At 37.4% G+C, this 20780-nt stretch overlaps 1 protein-coding gene and 1 long non-coding RNA gene across 2 annotated transcripts; one reads left to right on the top strand and one right to left on the bottom strand.

Moving 5' to 3' along the window:
- The first annotated feature begins 3685 nt into the window (after positions 1–3685).
- On the top strand, positions 3686–8779 carry LOC145799199 (uncharacterized). The gene is made up of 2 exons (XM_082888736.1): positions 3686–7685; positions 7773–8779. Exons 1-2 carry the CDS (start codon positions 7647–7649, stop codon positions 8631–8633), a joined length of 900 nt encoding a protein of 299 aa, XP_082744862.1. The 5' UTR covers positions 3686–7646; the 3' UTR covers positions 8634–8779.
- Positions 8780–12019: 3240 nt separating this feature from the next.
- Positions 12020–12893, bottom strand: LOC145799198 (uncharacterized). Its single transcript, XR_014341225.1, has 2 exons — positions 12788–12893; positions 12020–12326 (listed from the first exon to the last, which is right to left on the bottom strand). It is a non-coding gene; the product is annotated as an uncharacterized LOC145799198 (long non-coding RNA).
- Positions 12894–20780: the final 7887 nt, after the last annotated feature.

Raw genomic sequence — 20780 nt, 5'->3', positions numbered from 1 at the left:
CAAACGCACAATTAACTCGTCCATAGAAATTTCTTTGCGCTTGTGTTTGAGGTAGTTCTTGAATTCTTTCCAGTCTTTTGGTAATTTTTCAATTAAGGTTGCAACTTGAAAGGATTCACTGAGAGACATACTTTCTGCGTGAATGTCATGCAGGATGAGTTGGAAATCTTGAGCTTGGCTGATCACAGTTTTTGAATCAACCATTACAATATCCAAGAATCTGCCAACCACAAATTTCTTTGAGCCGGCATCTTCCGTTTTGTACTTTTTCTCCAACGATTCCCAAAGTTCATTTGTAGTCTTGATTGGACTGTAGACGTTATATAATGTGTTGTCAAGTCCGTTCAAGACGTAATTCCGGTAAAGGAAATCGGCATGTTTCCAGGCATTAACCGCAGCAACCACTTGCCGGTCGGTTTCATCCTCTTTCAGGATAGGAGCATCTTCACGGAGGAAACGAGCCAGGTTCAGAGTTGTAAGATAGAACAACATTTTCTGTTGTCATCTTTTAAAGTCAGTTCCTAAGAACTTCTCTGGCTTTTCACCGTGATTTACCGATACTGTTACAACAGGAGAGGGGGTTGGCGTCATTGCAGCCACCACAGTAGTAGTTGTTTAGGCATTTGTTTCAGTAGCCATCAATTCTAATATATGAAACAAAATTATAATTAGAATTTACACTACACAGAAAATTAAACCAAATTCACAGAATTAAATTCTGTAAAAATAAAAGAAACAAGAATGTAACTTTTATGTTCCAATTAATTTGAAAATAAAATAAAATTTTATTTAAACAAATTAATTCCACACAGAAAATTAAATTCTGTAAAACAAAAGAAATAAAAACTATAACTTTTATTTTTCAATTAATATGGTAATAAAATAATATAAAATCTTATTTAAACAAATTAATTCCATACAAGAAATTAAATTCTTAATTAATGAAAACTCAGAAAAATAATTTCTAAAACCCAAAATTAAAAATTAAGACCAAGTCGAGTGTGTGACACTCTGTCCTTAAGACAGATTCGCCCCGCTATGGTACTTACGGATGAGTGGCGTCTATCTCCCAAGATACAATGATCTTCACAAATTGTAGTAGTACTCCAAACAATTTGTTCGGCGAACCAAACCTTGTGTTCTAATACTCTCTTTAATTTATTCTAAAACTAAAATGAAGAATAATGCAAAAGTAGAAAAATTTGGACAACAATGGGACAAAATTTCAGACTATTTATCTGACACCCCCGACTGATGGAATCAAGGCTGAATTTATAAGCAAATTTCCAAAGCCCCAAACCGGTGTAAAAGTGATCAACGTGTACCTTATTCAAATGAACAGATCTGTTTGCAAAATGAATCTGACCGTTGCTTATTTTCAAGCAAATTGAAAAAGGTTCTGAAGACGGAACAGTACCTGTTGGAACAGTTGGGATAAAACATTAAACAATTTGAATAGTTTATTCAAAAAAGCTAAAGGGGAAAAGTTTCTAAATAAATGGAATACTAATATTAAACTATTTGAAATAGTTTAATCATTTTTTAGGAAATCAATTTAAAAAACCAAAAATAAATTTATATTTAAATTAAATTCCCACAATAATTTTTATTGAAAAATTCAAATAAATTTTGTCTAAAAAATTAATGTTAAACCCGAAAACGACGTCAACTTCCCATTCACTCATAAATGGTTTTGACGTTCCGTCTTCACCGTGTGACTTGCCATGCGGCAAGGAACACGTCACCTCTTCGAACCCACCCCAAAAGACGTTTGAGACCCACTCAATTTTGGGCTAAAAAATATGCCTATTTAAACCATTTTTCTAACAAATTAAAGTTAGAGTAGCCCTTTGGATGAAAGCCACTCATTTGGGCAACGGTACGCGGTGGATGATTTTGTCTTCAACATCCAACAAGTTAAAAGATGCATATAGTGTCTCTATTAGGTCTGTGTGCACTGATTGGTGTGGTTTTTGTTATGTTCCCTCTTCCTTGTTGGTTTCTCACCAACTCTCTTGGCCTGGGATAGCACATGATTGCGTGATCTTCTTAGTGTCAACCTAGTTGAGATTATGAAGTTTCACTATGATACTTTTTGCTCTTACCTCTTTTATTGATGTAATTCATATATGTTTCATTTTATTTTCATCAACAAAAGCCTTTCTTTTGCTGATAAATAAATAAATAAAAATAAAAATAATAAAAATAATATGTGTAGAATTATTCATTACAATTGGACACGCATGTCCACATCTAGTACTATTATAAAGAGAATGTTCAACTTTATGTCTCATTTAGCAATTAGGTGGATAGTTGTATCCTAAATTCTGACTTTTTTTTTAATTATAAAATTTTTAATTATGATTTGATATTTTAAATTCAATCCTACAATCTATAATATTATTTTTCTAAAATAAATTAATTGTATTCGCACGCATCACGTGTGCCGTTCTGATTTACAACATATTTAAAGGTGAATTAGGATTTATGGTAAGAGATTCATAACACTTGATTAATTACATGGAAGTAGCTCTTCTATAAAATAATTACATATTTACCAAAAAGTATATAACTTTAATAATTGGTGTTCATAAAATTTAGGAAAAGATTACTATGTGCACCCTTTTTTGGGTGCATATTGTATGCATCTTATGTCCACTTTAATTATACATAATTTTTTAGTGTATATCATAATTTTATCATTTATAACTTTTATCATAAAAATTGTGTAACTTTCATTACAAAAAAATTCATAATTTTTATCATAAAAAAAGATTACTTTTCTTACAATGTATAAATACACATTATAGCATTTTCCTAGAACTCATTGTTGGAAAAAATGATTTTTGTTGACTTTAATTAAATATTAAAGTGTGGTGACTTTAATTAAATATTAAAGTGAGTCCCAACCTTTTATTGTGTTAGGTCCAAGTGAGCCAAAAGCCATTGGGTTTTGAATAAGAAATTGCCAAGAAATTGCCTCATGATGTTAGATTCATGATTAGGAGTTTAAAGAGTATTTAAATCCTTTTTCTTGGTTAAAGGGTGTGAATCCTTTGGGCATCCAAACTTTCATATTTTTGGAAAGGGGCTATAGATGCTTGGTGTTTTAATGACCAGCCTTAAAGGCTGGAGGCTCTTCTTCTCTCCCCTTTACATGTATAAATTGAGATCCTCCTATCAAGTTTCAAATAGAAATTTTTTACTTCTATTTTACAAGTCAGTTTGCCAAAAAGTTCCTACATTGAGAGAGTGTTGCCACTGTTCTTGTTCGCTAAGTTAAACAGAAAGTGCTTCTACCGTAGCTGGTTTTGACCGTCGAATCCTAGGAGACAGACGCCGGGATTCCTCAAGCACTCGACCCGTGAGGCGGCGAAATCTGTTTTAAGGAAACTGTTCACATTATGAAATTGATCGAATAGATTTATATAGACTATTAGGTTAGCTTTGTATAATGTTACTAGGAATTGTTGCGGAATTGCTCACTATTTCAATGATTGTAAATTATGCAATGGTACTCTCTAATTGCTTAGTTTAGTTAGAATTCTCTATCATAATTTGCATGAATTTTAAGGTTATAAAATATAATTTATGGATGTTGCAATTTTGACATGCTAATTCTATTCTAGTTTTAATTTGTTACATGATTATTATTTTCTAGACTAGATTACATAATTTAAGGTAGAGAGCTTTTTTAGTAAATCCATTATCTAAGAGTGTTGTTCCATGAAACCCATACTGTTTTATAATATTCCATTAGGTCCATTTTATACAAAAAGACCAAAAAAGCCCTAAAAAAACACGCGCCCCTCTCTCTCTCTCTTTGAATCTAATAATCGTTTCTCTTCCCCTCTCTATTCTTGCGCAAGAAATCACGCACAGTACCTCTACAGTCCAGAAATCCAAACCATATTCCACATCGCCTCGACGCCCCGAAGACTGTATCCCTTCCATCGTTGCATCGTCGCATCGTCTCATCATCTTCTCTCCATCCCTACACCGAGAAGCCTGTCTTCGTTCGATCGTCACATCGTCTCATCATCTTCTTCGCCGTTCGTACGCCCAGAAAACTGTATACGTTTCTTCGTCGAATCGTCCATTCGTCTCAACATCTTTGTTGTCGAAATGGGCAAAAAACGTAAGCATTCATTTATTCTGAACCCCTCAATCGTAATCCCTAAATTTTTTCATTTTTGCACTCAAAAACTTTACACTTGCCATTACATTGTGTTCACAACTGTCAACAATCGAAAATGTTCTGGTTGTAGTTGTTGTTATTGAAAAATGTGAACATTCACATTGATTGGAAATGGTTTGATGATCAAATTATTCCAGATGTTACTCCGTTGTTGTTCAATGCTGTAACCATTCACATGGTTTCAAAAATTTTTTGGCCAGTTCTTTTTTTGTTGCTGTTGGTAACAGATATGAACATTCACATTGAGTTAAAATGTTTGCGTAATCAGGTATTAATGGTGTTGTTGTTGTATGCTGTGAAAATTCACAGGCATTGACACACTTTGGCCAATTCTGTTGTTGTTCTTGTTGTTGGAAGATGTGAACATTCACATTGCCTGAACATTGTAGGACAATCATATATTATTGGTTTATGTTGTTATAGGCTGTGAACATTCGCATTGCCTGAAAATTTTTGGACAGTCAGATATTTTTGGTGTTGTTGTTCTATCCTGTCAACATTCACATTTGCTGGAAATTTTAGGAGAGTCAGATGTCGGTGGTGTTAATGTTCTACGATGTGAACATTCACATTGCCTGAAAGTTTTAGTTCAATCAGATATTATTGGTGCTTTTGGGCTAGGCTGTGAACATTCACATTGTCTGGAAAATTTGCCTGAAAATTTAGGACATTCAGATATTATTGGTGTTGTTGTTCTATGCTGTCAACATTCACATTTGCTGAAAATTTTAGGAGAGTCAGATGTCGGTGGTGTTAATGTTCTACGAGGTGAACTTTCACATTGCCTGAAAGTTTTAGTTCAATCAGATATTATTGATGCTTTTTGGCTAGGCTGTGAACGTTCACATTGTCTGAAAATTTGCCTGAAAAATTTAGGACATTCAGATAGTATTCGTGTTGTTGTTCTATGCTGTCAACATTCACATTTCCTGGAAATTTTAGGAGAGTCAGATGTCGGTGGTTTTAATGATATACGATGTGAACATTCACATTGCCTGAAGGTTTTAATTCGATCAGATATTATTTGTGCTTTTGCTCTAGACTGTGAACATTCACATTGTCTGTAAAATTTGCCTGAAAATTTTAACAATTCAGATATTATTGGTGTTGTTGTTCTATGCTGTCAACATTCACATTTGCTGGAAATTTTAGGAGAGTCAGATGTCGGCGGTGTTAATGTTCTACCATGCGAACATTCACATTGCCTGAAAGTTTTAGTTCAATCAGATATTATTGGTGCTTTTGGGCTAGGCTGTGAACATTCACATTGTCTGTAAAATTTGCCTGAAAATTTAGGACATTCATATATTATTGGTGTTCTTGTTCTACGCTGTCAACATTCACATTTCCTGGAAATTTTAGGAGAGTCAGATGTTGGTGGTGTTAATGTTTTACGATGTGAACATTCACATTGCATGAAAGTGTTAGTTCAATCAGATATTATTGGTGCTTTTGCTGTAGGATGTGAACATTCACATTGTCTGAAAAATTTTAGTTGAGTCAGATATTATTGGTGCTGTTGTTCTATGCTGTCAACATTCACATTGCCTGCAAATTTTTGGATAGTCAGATATTGTTGGTGCTGTAGTTCTAGGCTGTGAACATTCAAATTGCTTGAAAATTTTAAGAGAGTCAGATTTTATTTGTGTTGTTGTTCTATGCTGTGAACATTCACATTCCCTGACGATTTTAGGACAATCAGATATTATTGGTGCTGCTCTTATATGCTGTGAACATTCACATTGCCTGAAAATTTTATACATGCTCTTCAACGATGTTCATGGTTGTATAAAAATGCATTGTTTACCACACACTGACACGATATGTTCATTGTGTTTGTCGTGACACAGTCGAAATACACATTCATGTACCTATGTGAATGTTCACAGCCACACACAAACTCTGGTGATTCACACCCACGCACACAACTGTGAACATGCACATCAGTGGAAATGTTGTGAATGTTCACATCTGTTCCACTATGCTAATCACATGAGCCTTCACTTAATTTTTTTTAAATGCTCCATTTTGCAGATGTCGCACACAAGAAAACCGGAAAGAGAAAAAGAGATGAGTCCCATGTGAAGGAAGAAACCCCAAAAACAAATACTTGCACCAATGTCGACAAGCGCCATGTGAACTACAGATCTAATATGACCGGACTGGTCAAATTAATGAAAACCACCAAGTTCACAGAAGCACAGCTTCGGTGCCTTCGACAAACACCTTTTTGGAATTTGTTTGATGCATTGAGAAATAATCAAATCGACCTGGATAAATGCATCAAGTATGATGATGTTGTTGTGCATGTACTACAAATGTACCAAGCTTCAGAAGATGCCTTCTACATTGGGCAGAAGAAGATGAAAATACACAACAGCGACATCAAGCTGATTTTTGGTGTGGACTGTGGCAGCAAGCCAATGGACATAACATACGGTGCGAAACCAAAGACTGGCATTGTAAACAGAAGATGCAAAAACGTCAGCCGGTTGACTTCAAAATGGATACAAACCCTTTTGACCGAGGCATTGAAAGGAAAAAAGAAAGATGACAACGAAGAAGTTGCCCGACTAGTGTGCATGTATGCTTGCCAGAAGCTTTTTTTCTCAACAAGTGGAGAGACAATAGGATGGGGCTACTACGCACATATGGTCCCACTGGAAAGCATGCAAGAATATGATTGGGCCATGCAAATTAGGACAATGTTGACATCGTCTATTTCCCAAAATGACAAAAATCCAGCAAAAGTCACCGGCTGTGTCATGTTATTGATGGTAAGTACCAATGTTTTCCAATAATAACATTGAAATGTCCTCCAGTGTTTTTCATCTAAGCCAACTGTCAACATTGGCATCTGCACCTCTGATGTGAATGTCCGTAGGCAATTATATTTCACAGATGTGAATGTTCACATCTGAACCACTGATGTGACCGATCACATCCACTCATAACATACTACTGTGCATGTTCACAATAGTGCCACAGCACTTATGTTTCTGTCATCATTCACATCAGTGATTCAAATGTGAACAGTGTGAATGTTCACATTCAATGATAATGTACCACTCTGAATGTTTACCACACTGCTCTGTAGGCAATTATGTTTTCACTACTGTGAATGTTCACATTTGAAGCAGTGAATGTGACTGATCACATTGACTCATAACATACTTCTGTGAATGTTCACAACAGTGCCACATCGCTCACGATTCGCAGATGTGAATGTTCACATTCAATGATAATGTACTACTGGGATGTTCACAACAATGCCACTGTGATTAATGTTCACATAGGTTGCCATTACTCTGCAAATGCTAAATAACAATATGCGTTTCTTCTTTTATTGAAGTACTGGTTGTGTGAGCACACAACCGTCCTCCAACCTCACAGACCCAATGCTTTTCCTCGCTGTGTGAAGTGGGATCTGACTGCTTTGCAGAAGAAGATGAAAACCATCTCCTTAGCAGATTTGGGTTTTAATGAGGTAGGGCCTTCAACTAGTGATCAAAACATTCACATTATAACACCACCCAAATATATGCGTTAATTAACATAATTTTTTCATTTTCAGGTTAATGCCGGTGAACTCTTTGCAATCCCAACAGAATTACAAAAGTTCAAGCGTAAAACATTGAAGATGGAGCCTGAAATTTATGAACCAGGCAGAAAATCTCCCAACATTTCTGACATCAAGGGAGAACAACACAGTGGCAGCAACTCCCACTTTTCTGGGGATGGGGTAGACCTGAAGGATAGTGATGAGGACATTCACATTCCATTTAGCAGCCAACATTATGACAGAGCTATTGTAATACCAGACACAAACCAACCTGATATCATTGATGTGCTTATCCAAGAAAATCGGAAGGCTTGGGGCGTCATAAGGCAATGGGAAGCAAAGTACAAACACCTTCAATTTTCATGGGAGTTGAGGGCAAGAGTCATAGCTGATCTTGAACATAGATTGTTTAACCAGTCCAGCTCGCCCAACATGAATATCGAAATGAAGAAGTCCATGGAGCAGAAGGATCAAGAAATCAAACGCTTAACGCAGCTGGTCATCGACTTAGAATGCGATAAAACAATTCTTCAGGATCTTTACGATGACCAGTCAGTCCACATTGTCACACAAGCTATGTCAGAAAGGCAACCCCCTAGCCTAATGCAACACAATATCAGCCCACCTTCTAGGGTCAAGCGTATAAAGGAAAAAGATCGCAAAGAACATCGCCTGCCTGACTTCCAATACCCAGACTTACCTGGCCAAAAGCAGCCCCATCCAGTCGAAATGGTTGAAGATGTGGAGGAGCACCCACCAGCGAAGCAGCCAAAAAAATTATCCTTTACCAAGAAGTTCAAAGTCTGGGCCAAGATGTCCAAACATGACAAACAAAAGGTCCAAGCTTTACAAAAAAATGGAGGCGATGAGTAAGTGACTGTGCAAACATACAATGTTAACATTCACATTCCGTAATAGTCTATATTCCTCACTGTGTTCAGTTTTTTTGGGTTGTTGAGATATATGCAATGTGAATATTTACATTGGTTTGTTAATAATGCACAGGCTGTTGGTGTGGAAAGGAGATTCGAAGGCTACACATGTGTATTTTGATGACATTGTCAACCTTATCAAGGAGGAATCAATACACAGCAATGTATGCCATTACAAATATAATTCACTCTTCATGCATATGCACACACAGACACACACACACTCACATCCACAAAATCTATATAATATGACCCCATGTTTGTGCAGCTCATAGATGCATATGCTGAACTGTTGCATGAACAACAAGAGGTGGTCAACCCAACTTCAGATGAAGCCTCATTGATCTTCACGAGCATGTGTTTGGTAAAATCTATCATTCCATTACTTGTAATGTGACTGTGAAACTTCACAGTCCATTAATTATTTGTCAAATGTGTACAGAAAGTGATACGAGAGTACCATCCTCGCAAAAGGAGTAAACACATTGACGCACATGTCAAAAACTACCAAGGAGAGAGATACCTACTATTCCCATTGCATCATGAGTACCACTGGACGATAGTTGTGTATGATGCTAAAGAAAATTTGTGGAAGCATTACAACTCGTTGCGCCCAAGAACAGACATACATGACCCGCATATCGACCAAGCACAGGAAATTGTAAGTGGCTATTTTTCAACACAAACATGACTTGTTCTCGTGCATTAAATGACTGTACACACACATATGTTTGTTGGTCCCTAATGTGAAATTCCATACACAGAGGAACTACATTGAGCATGTTGTGACCGTTATTGGCAAGTCATCACCGCTACACACTAAGTTAGCAGGCCAAAATCCAGCACAACCAACCAAAAGTGTTGATGTCTGTCCTCAGCAAGGCGACGACTCGTAAGCCTCACTAAATTTTTTTTCAAATCTCCATAACCATTATGCAAATATTCCTGTCAACTGCTAATCAAAACCATTTCACATTTACAGAGTGGACTGCGGACCTGCAGTATGTTACATCATGTGGGCGCACGTATATCATGAAGAAATTGTGGGCAGCCTCAGTAGTGCAGAATGGTGTGGACTACGAGATTTGTTAGTGCATAGTTTTTTGAATCATAAGAAATCAGAGCTTCCTTAAAACCTATAGGTGGGAGGTGTCCACCTACGAACTAACCAACAGTCGATTTGAATGTTAATATGGAATGCGTTGATATTTTGACACAGCAACTGATTGTAAAACAGTGATACAACATCTGTTAATAGGAAAAAGGCAGCTGCGAATTTTGAACTACTTTTGGTGTTGTTATGTTTTACATATGTGAATGTCCACAGTTGTACCACTAATGTGAATGTTCACAGTCACGTACGATATGCATATTGCTGTGTTGTTGTGAGAAAAATTTCTGCGAATGTTTGAACCTGACTGTTGTTTAGTACACATACTTTGTGCAGGAGTGTACACTTGGTCTACGTGACATAATTACGGATCACATACATATGTGTGAATATTCACATTTGTGGTTGCTCTTAGCAATTGTAAACACTGATGTGAATGTTCACACTCACGTATGATATTCATAATGCCGTGTTGTGATGAGCATTCACTTATGATATTCATATGCATATGCACTAATGTTTACAGTCACTTACGATATTCATATGCACTAATGTTTACAGCTATGACTGTTCACAGTTTCAACACTGATGTGAATGTTCATAATCACTTATGATATTCATAATGTCGTGTTGTGATGAGCATATTTGATGCAATTTGTGGAACCAGTTTTCAATGTAATACACATACCTTGTGCAGGAATGTACACATTGTTTGCATGACATCATTACGGGTAACATGAACAGGTGTGAATATTCACATTTCTTTACATTCATAACAGTTGTACATGTTCACACCATGTCAATCTTCATGCATGTGAAAGTTCACATCACATCTTATATTCATGTCAACATTGACAACAATAAGGTAAAAACGTCCAACCCATGTGCAGGTTTTCACATAATATGATTCGTTTACGTAAGTGTGAATGTCCACATCATGTATTTATCATTACAACTTTAACAAAAAATCAGCTTCATACAGAAAAAGAAAATGAAAAGGCACAAATGAAATACTAAGTTTGCCAAACCATTATTTTGCTTGCCAACACAACACAATCTTATTTGTGAAATGAATATAAGAATCCAATGTAAAACACAACGTTAAAATGAAAAATGTACATCCTATATCGGCTCCTTGCATGACTTCCGATTATGGCTCCCCAGCTTATCACATCTCCCGCACCTTATTTGCTTAAGTTTCTCACCCCTTGATGGGATCCTATTCTTTTTCGGCCTTCCGGGTGGTCTTTTCACAGTTGGCGGGTATATAGTGAAGTCTATGGGATCAAAAGGCGGCTTCTCCACCGATGGTATAGGGAATATGGCACCCGAATACGCTCCACGATATGTCTGTACATGAAAGTAATGTTCCACACAATCATTGAGATTGTAGTGGCTCTTCTGAGTGGCAACAACAGCATGGTCACATGGGAATCCGTTGATTTGCCATTTGAAGCACGAACATGTACGCCTCGCAACATCAACAGTGACAGATGGTATCGAATGAACTTCAAACACATTCTCATTGGCTTTGCTAACTTGCCAAGACCTGCTGTGATTGAACGAATCCATAAGCCTTGTTTCAAATGTAGGACAAATAAGCTCATTCCATTTGTTTGCTTGGTCACGCCGTGCAGACATTTGCCGCATCAACTGAGTACGAATTGTGTCCACCATTTGAGTGATAGGAAGATTACGCGCTTCTTTAATCCAGTTATTAAATGACTTCACCGCATTGGAAGTCATCTCCCCATAACGCATGCCCCTGCACAATATCACAAACATTTTACAACCCGAAAGTTAACAGGTTTGAACACTCACGTTGACTGATGTGAACATTAACACCATTCGCAGCGAACATTAACATCAACTTACACGATGCACAGATGTGAACACTAACATCAACTTAAATGACAGAATGATGTGAATGTTAACAACAGCAAAATATGACAACGGATGTGAACATTCACATCATTCAAATCAATCGTTACTATCAGATGTGAACATTCACATCACTGACATTGAACATGAAACACAATTGGAAGATTTTTACAAATCGTAACTGATAATTCACATCGCTACCATTCTGACTTGCCCAATGGAACACTTTATGAAACTGTTATTACCTGAAGTATGAATTTGCCCAGTGCTCAGGTGCCAAGTCCTTGAAAAAATCATGTGCTCGTTGTTTACCCTCCTCTTTTAATTTTGCAAGCTTTTCATGGAACCCTACCACAGTTGGCTCATAAGCACAATCACCCAAACTACTTACTAGGTGATCCCTGAAGCCATTATCAATTCCTTTCATCCGGTCTCTTAAATTGCTCTTCAAGTGTTGTAAGCAATAACCGTGATGAGCCGATGGGAACACCTTCGGCATAGCTTCTAACAGGCCAAGATTACGATCCGAAATAAAAGTAATCTGCCGGTTACCATCAACAACCTTCCCAAGTTCATGCAAGAACCACGACCAATTCGCCGTGGTCTCCGAATCAACAACCGCAAATGCAACAGGAAACAGACCTACAACACAACACCAATACACAACTGTTCACGGTATTCCAAAATGAATAGAAAACAATATAAACGAAACAGGTCATGTGAATGTTCAGCAATTGATAATGTGAACATTCACATTAACGCCCATCAATAATTCATTTTTGATTGTTCAGCAATTGATAATGTGACCATTCACAGTAATGTTCATTAACGGATCAACTGACAGTAGTATACACTGATGTGAATGTGAATGTTCACATAACTATCATTAGCGGGCACAGATGTACAATACTGTGAATGGATCAGTGTAAAATAATGTGAATGTTCACATTACAGGCATCAGCAGACACAGATGTGAACATTCACATCAGTGCATACTAATGTCAATGTTCACAGTACTTATAATTTCTCCATCACTCATTTGTCCATACTATGCATGTCAATGTGAATATTGACATGAATATAGAGGTAAAAAAATTACTAACCATTGTTTCCGTCTTTTGCCGTTGCCGCCAGTAGCTGACCTTTGTACTTTCCTTTGAGGAATGTTCCATCCAAGAATAATAAAGGCCGACAAGAATTGAACCCAGAAATACACGGAGCGAATGACACAAAGAAACGACGAAACTGTTGACTACTCGCATCATAGTCAATATTGACATAACTCCCCGGATTGTACCGCATCACCGCATCCGAATACCACCGCAGCTGGTCAAACGATAATGAGTGATCTCCATGAATACCAGCCTTTGCTTTCTCCACAGCCAACCATACGACATGGTAACTCACATCTAGCCCATAATCCCTCTTCAAAATAGTCACAACATCACACGGCCGAGTCAACGGCTTGTCCCTCACAATTTCAGATATGGTACTCGACACCAAATCCGAACTAACTCGCGGATTCTTCGATGTTCGGACATCCGTACCACATGTATGCACATCACTAAAACTCTTGATGTAGAAAAAATCATTTGCTCGTTGTGCTCTACAATGTATAGCCCACAAGCAGCCCCTCTCCTCCTGCATCGCACACACAGCAGTAACTCTTGTTGTCTCGTTCTTCACATATGTAAACTGAAACCCACATTGGATGGCGTACTTACATAAAACATCACGAAATTCTTGTGCACCTCCAACAAACCGTTGTCCCACATGCGTAATACCATTTGCCCAAGGGGCTGACAACAACACCTTCTCGTTATGGTGGCAAAATCTTCGTAATGCATCAATTTCTTCCTCAACCCCCACACGCACCAATCCCAAACTAGTTGACTGAACAATACCACTTTTCAACTCAACCACAACTTCTACATGTTGTACCCCCATTGATTTAGCAAGCAGTAACATGTTCTGAAATTCTTCCTCATTGTCCAAATCACACTTCCTAATCCCAGGTAGTTTACAGAACAGTGAAATAGAACCAGCAGACAACTCATCCCATTTCTCACACAAACACTCCACCAAACGAGAATAACACATTGCGCGGGCAACATTTATTACAGTTGTACTACAACCATATGTACACACCAACAGCATAAAGGTATCCATCTCCTATAAAAACACAAAAAACACAACAATGAACATTAATAAAAATCAATATGAAAATTCACTTTGTGCAGAAAATGGATGAGAACGCGTACAGTTGAAGTGCTAAATCCATACTTCAGAATACGAAGATGTGAACATTCACATTGTTGTTAACAACATGTCAACATTAAGCAAACATCAAAGTAAAATGACAAAATCAACAATCTTCACATCATATTCGCACGATGTGAACATTTACATTGAAACAGACACTCTAAATTATATGACACACACACAGCCTCATTCAGCAAACATCAATTTCAAATGAGAACATCCGCATTCTTCACATAATCCACATTAACAAAATGTTAACATCCACATTGACATATATACTGATAATCAAATCATCTACAGAGATCCTCATTACGCATGCGTCCAAGTAAAATGAGAACTACACATTTAATCAAAATCGACATGAAAAATCACATTGTGCAAATAATCAAAAATTACTACGTGTACAGTTCAGGTGCTAAATCCATAATTCACAAATACAAAGATGTGAACATTCACATTTATATTAACAAGATGCCAAAATTGATAACATCAAAGTAAAAATGAGAACACCAACAAACTTCACATAATATTAACAAAATCTGAACATTTACATTGAAACATACACTCTGAATTATATCACACACACAGAGCCTCATTAAGTAAACATCAATTTAAAATGAGAACATCCACATTCTTCACATAATCCACATTAACAAAATGTCAACATTCACATTGTCATATATACTGATAATCAAATCATATACACAGATCCTCATTACGCATACAACTAACTAAAATGAGAACTAACACTGTTCTTCACATAATATGAATGTACTCCCCTCCACAGGACCACGTAAGAAGCATATAATTGAAAAACCAGCGCATCCAATTCATATCAATCCAAAAACAGAGCATCTGCTTCATCATACAAATGAACTGAACATTTATTCACAATCAAATTGATACTAACCTTAACCACGCAATCCTACAATCCTCCAGAAAGTCGAACACAACTGATTCGAACTACTTAAAGCTCGGAAAATGTGACAGCCGAACAGCTACCTCTTCGTCATCTTCACTCGCAAACCACAGAACCAGAACCAGAACCAGACTAGAACACCAACAATGAAACCCTAGCACCACCAATCCTTCGAACGAGTATGCAAAACATAAACGTATCTCTTGGAATTGGATTGATGAAGAAAAACGTAAAATGGAAACTGCCAAACTGAATCACCGAGGAAACAGCCACGTAAACAGGCACGTAATATGTAAATACGTATAACACTGTACACATACATATATATATATGGGGGCAAAATAGTCCAGGAAAATATGTTAAATTAGGAAAATGGACCTTATGGAATAAAAAGAAAAGTTTATGGGACTAATCAGGTTATCATATTCTTTTGTGGACCTAATGGGTTATAACAACTCTAGAATGGATTTATCAATAAAAATCTCTTTAAGGTATTTTGGAGATATAGAGTTTTTTATTTTTATTTTTATGAATTGTGTACATGATTAATGTGAATTATTTAATTAGGTGCACTAATCTGAATTATCTAATTGGGTGCATTAATGTGAATTATGTAATTAGGTGCATTAATCTAAATTATCTAATTGGGAGCATTAATCTAAATTATCTAATTGGGTGCATTCATGTGAATTATTTAATTAGGTGCATTAATCTAAATTATCTAATTGGGAGCATTAATCTGAATTATTTAATTGGGTGCATTAACTTTGAATTTAACTTATTTATTTGGAGTTAATAGTTTAAATGTTTATTATGAATTAATTTCATTCATAACCCATGAGTATAGAACTTTATTTTAAAGTTTTAATTTAATTGGCATTTTAATGCATTGGTTACTTATATAATTAAAAGTTGTCTAGATGGTTTCATTTAATTTATTAAATTTTTTAGATTATTTGTTTGTATTTTGTTGTGGTTTGCTACTAACTTTCTTTGTAGGGATACCAATGCGAAAAAAAAATATAAAACCAAATGAATAGTATTTGGGATGTAAAAACAAAAATGTTTGGACTACTAACTTTTGTGTTGAACAGGAATACCTAAGCGTGGAAAGGCTTTTGGACTAAATAGAATCCTTATGGATTGGTTATTTTATTTAAATATTTGAAGCATGTTTGCTTGAGATGTAGTTGGTTTGTTTACCAATTTTTAGTAGCAAGTTTTATTTGCTTATATTGGTGTAGCAATCATTTTACATTGCTTGTAAAAATTTTGGACCTTAGTTTGTTTTAACCTAGTTCATCTCTAAGAAAATTTAATTCTTAAAATTGTTTATCACAGATTAGGAGTCAACATGCTCTTAAAAGTTTTGTCAAAAGGTTAACTGGATTTTAAGTGGGACTGATGTGACCCCTCTAGTCTTCTTAGGAACTTTCTTGACCATGTTCGATTCTAGGTTTTGTGGTGAGACTAATTCTTGAATTAGTTTTTCTTCTAAGGGATTTTCTAAGGGTTAAGTTTAATTTTTGGAAACACAAAAGTGATATTCTGGTGTAATTTTCAGAAAATGTCAACTATCACTGCTGATGCTGCTACTGCTAATGTTGGTGGGGATTTGAACCCCAGGGCAACTGGATTACCAACCCCTACTGCTGTGACCTCTGTGGTCAACCCTGGCGTTACTCCGGCGGTTCTAGGAGGACCGCTTAGTCACCATGAGCGCCTAGAAAAGTTTGTTGGGAAAAATTTTAAGAGATGGCAGCAAAAGATACTGTTTTACTTGATCACGCTTAACCTTGCCAAGGTTCTGAGCGAGGATCCTCTAGTCGTGGCAGAGAATGAGCCTGACAGGCAGAAAGTCATGGCGCTTGACACATGGAGGCAGACAAACTATTTTTGCCGGAACTATGTGTTCAACAGCTTGGCAGACTCACTCTATAGTGTGTTTTGTTCCAAGAGCTCAGCAAAAGAATTATGGGAATCTCTGGACAAAAAGTACAGGACTGAGGATGCCGAGGCAAAGAAATTTGTGGTTGGCCAGTTCCTTGATTTTAAAATGGTAGATTCTAAAACTGTGATAAATCAAGTCCAGAAGTTCCAAGTGATCTTGCATGATATTCATGCCGAGGGGATGACTTTGAACGAGTCATTCCAAGTTGATGTGATCATTGAGAAACTTCCCAATGGTTTGAAGAATTTCAAGAATAACTTGAAGCACAAGCGCCAGGAAATGTCAGTTAAAGAGCTGGTTGTCCGACTCCGGATTGAGGAGGATAATAGAAAAAAAATGAGGGAGTACCTCTTCAGTAAAGGCCAATGTCGTTGAGCATGGAAAATCTTCTGGGATAAGGAAGAAGTCCCCTGTGAACAAGAGCTCTAAGCTGGGGCCAAGGGGTGGTGTTGCAAAGAAGCCGGCTTACAAGCCGCAGGAACCAGGTTATCGGTTCTTTGGGAAGTGTTATAACTGTGGTAACGAGGGGCATCGGGCTAGTGGCTGCCGCAAGCAGAAGAAGCCATACAAGACCAAACCTCGTGCTCATATGGCAGACTTACAAGAGCACTCCCATGAGGAGGATGGTATGCACTTGTTTGCCGTTGTCTCTGAGGTGAATCTGGTGGGTTCAAACCCAAGAGAATGGTGGATTGATACTGGGGCTACACGCCACATCTGCTCCGAGCAGAAGCTGTTTGTAACTTTAGAACCGGTTACTAACGGTGAGAAGTTGTTTATGGGAAACTCTGCTACCTCGATTGTTGAGGGGAAAGGAAATGTGGTGCTGAAGTTGACGTCAAGAAAAGAGCTGACCTTGAACGAAGTCCTGTATATTCCGGACTTTCGTAAGAATCTTGTCTCAAGGTCTTTTCTCAATAAACATGTTTTCGCATGGTTTTTGAGTCCGACAAGGTTGTTCTGACGAAACACAAGTGTGAAACTTGTGTTGAAACGAGGTGGACAAGACACCGTATGAGTTATGGAAAGGCGTTAAGCCTTCTTATAAATTCTTACGAATGTGGGGGTGTCTTGCAATAGTGGCGATTCCTACACCCTAACGGGTTAGGATAGGCCCGAAATACGTGGATTGTATATTCATTGGTTATGCACGTAATAGTAGTGCATATCGATTTCTTGTACATAAGTCTGAAATTTCAGACATCCACAGGAATACCATCACAGAGTCAAGGAATGCATGTTTCTTTGAAGACATTTTTCCTTACCGAACCCATGAAGGGGTTCTAAGGTCTTTGGAGCAATTTGGTGAGCTTGCTAGTGAGGATGATCATGTTGATGATTCAGGTGATGATCAAATTGAGGTTTTAGATGAGCCCAGAAGAAGTAAAAGGGTTAGGATATCCAAATCTTTTGGTCCAGACTTCTTAACTTATATGGTTGAGAACGAACCTCAAACTTTCCATGAAGCTGTGACTTCTCCTGAGAGTCCTTTATAGAAAGAAGCGATCAAAAGTGAGATTGACTCCATCTTACAGAACCACACCTGGGAGTTGGTAGATTTACCTCCAGGTTGCAAGCCTTTAGGCTGCAAATGGATTTTTAAATGAAAGATGAAGGCCGATGGGTCAATTGACAAATATAAGGCGAGGCTCGTTATCGAAGGGTATAGGCAACGAGAAGGCCTGGATTACTTTGATATGTACTCACCTGTAACTAGGATGACATCCATTCGCATGGTGATTGCGATAGCAGCTTTGCGCAATCTTGAGATACACCAGATGGATGTAAAGACAACTTTCTTAAATGGGGATTTGAATGAAGAAATCTACATGGAGCAACCTGAAGGGTTTTTAGCTCCAGGACAAAGCAAGAAAGTCTGTAAACTTGTCAAATCTTTGTATGGTTTGAAACAAGCGCCTAAACAATGGCATGAGAAGTTTGACAATGTAATGTTGTCAAATGGGTTTAGAATCAACGAATGTGACAAGTGTATTTATGTCAAAGACACTGATAGAGGTTATGTCATTTTATGTCTATATGTTGATGATATGCTCATTATAGGTAGTAACGATAAAATGATCAAAACTACAAAGAAGTTGTTAAACTCTAAGTTTGACATGAAGGATATGGGCATTGCAGATGTTATTATGGGAATTAAGATTACCAGAATCTCTGGCGGAATTGTACTATCTCAGTCTCATTATGTTGATAAGTTACTTGAGAAGTTTAGTGGATCAGATACGAGTGTGTCATCGACACCTGTAGACTTAAGTCTACATTTTACCAAGAATAATAATGAAAGTGTCTCACAGTTAGAATATTCTCGGGTAATTGGAAGTTTAATGTATCTGATGAGTTGTACTAGGCCGGATATATCTTACTCGGTTAGCAGGCTTAGTAGATACACAAGTAATCCCGATGCTTCTCATTGGAAGGGCATTGTGCGGGTGTTAAGGTATTTACGCTACACTCGAGATTATGGGCTGCATTATACTCGATATCCAGCAGTGCTTGAAGGATATAGTGACGCGAATTGGATATCAGATATAAAGGACTCAAAGTCCACTAGTGGATATGTGTTCACTCTTGGTGGGGCAGCCGTGTCTTGGAAATCTTCCAAGTAAATGTGTATATCTAGATCAACGATGGAATCAGAGTTTATTGCTTTGGCTAAAGCAACGGAAGAAGCAGAATGGCTTTGCCATTTCATTAAAGATATTCCACGTTGGTCTAAACCTGTGCCAGCTATTTGTATTCATTGTGATTGTCAATCTGCAATTGGTAGGGCACAGAGTAATATGTATAATGGAAAGTCTAGACATATCCGTCGTAGACATAATTCCATACGACAACTACTCTCGAATGGAGTTGTCTCTTTAGACTATGTAAAGTCTAAGGACAACATTGCGGATCCGCTAACCAAAGGGTTAAGTCGAGTGTTAGTCGAAACGTCGTCAAAAGGAATGGGGTTGAGTCCTTTGGAAGTTACCGGAATGGAAACCCAACCTAGTTGACTGGAGATCCCAAGATCTAGGTTCAACGGGACAACCTAATTGTGTGTAACGGTGGCATGTCACTGAAGAGGTTAAACCTCCAGCCATTCCTTCTATCAATGATACCTGCAAGTGTAGAGGTTAAACTGAGCTTTTAATGACTCTTGTGTGTTAAGATGTTGAGCTGAGTATTGCAGGATACTCAAGTAGAGTCACCTATGTAAGTGTGAAGTGGGGCTGCTTCTAGAAGAATTGAGCAGGCCAAGATTCTTTGAAACCACTCGCTGAACCAGGCTAGTGTCCAGGGCCACACAGGGCACACCAGTGAGAACAGAATGGTGGTAGGAGTAATTCCCGTGTGAGATCTATTGTCTTGGTTTACATAAACGGTAGAGCAGTTCAAGATGTCTTATTCACTGATCAGCCAGTAAACTCGATAGGTTTTCACTAGGAGAGGTTCAAAGCCAAAAGCTACCTTCTCTGATGTCGGGGTTAGTTCGTTGCACTCTCTCTTCGAGTCATTATTGTTGAACGATGTCCGTTTGTTGAGTCTTTCGGTCAATTTTTATTCATGTGGAGGATTGTTAGAAAAAATGATTTTTGCTGACTTTAATTTAATATTAAAGTGTGGTGACTTTAATTAAATATTAAAGTGGGTCCCAACCTCTTATTGTGTTAGGTCCAAGTGAGCCAAAAACCATTGGGTTTGAATAAGAAATTGCCAAGAAATTGCCTCATGATGTTAGATTCATGAATAGGATTTTAAAGAGTATTTAAATCCTTTTTCTTGGTTAAAGGGTGTGAATCCTTTATGGCATCCAAACTTTCATATTTTTGGAAAGGGGCTATGGATGCTTGGTGTTTTAATAACCAGCCTTAAAGGCTGGAGGCTCTTCTTCTCTCCCATTTACATGTATAAATTGAGACCCTCCTATCAAGTTTCAATATAGAAATTTTTTGCTTCCATTTTA

The sequence above is a fragment of the Camellia sinensis genome, chromosome 9, assembly GCF_055761805.1.
Source record: "Camellia sinensis isolate YWXY chromosome 9, ASM5576180v1, whole genome shotgun sequence".
Lineage (NCBI taxonomy): Eukaryota > Viridiplantae > Streptophyta > Magnoliopsida > Ericales > Theaceae > Camellia > Camellia sinensis.
The sequence above is the reverse complement of the archived record's forward strand: the minus strand, read 5'-3'. Positions and strand labels throughout refer to the sequence as shown.

What these genes read in the sequence shown, in the direction of transcription:
- LOC145799199 (XM_082888736.1), top strand. Translation starts at nt 7,647, where the DNA reads ATGAAAACCATCTCCTTAGCAGATTTGGGTTTTAATGAG. An exon ending in CAGATTTGGGTTTTAATGAG is followed by an intron (nt 7,686 to 7,772) that starts GTAGGGCCTTCA and finishes TTTCATTTTCAG; the next exon opens with GTTAATGCCGGTGAACTCTT.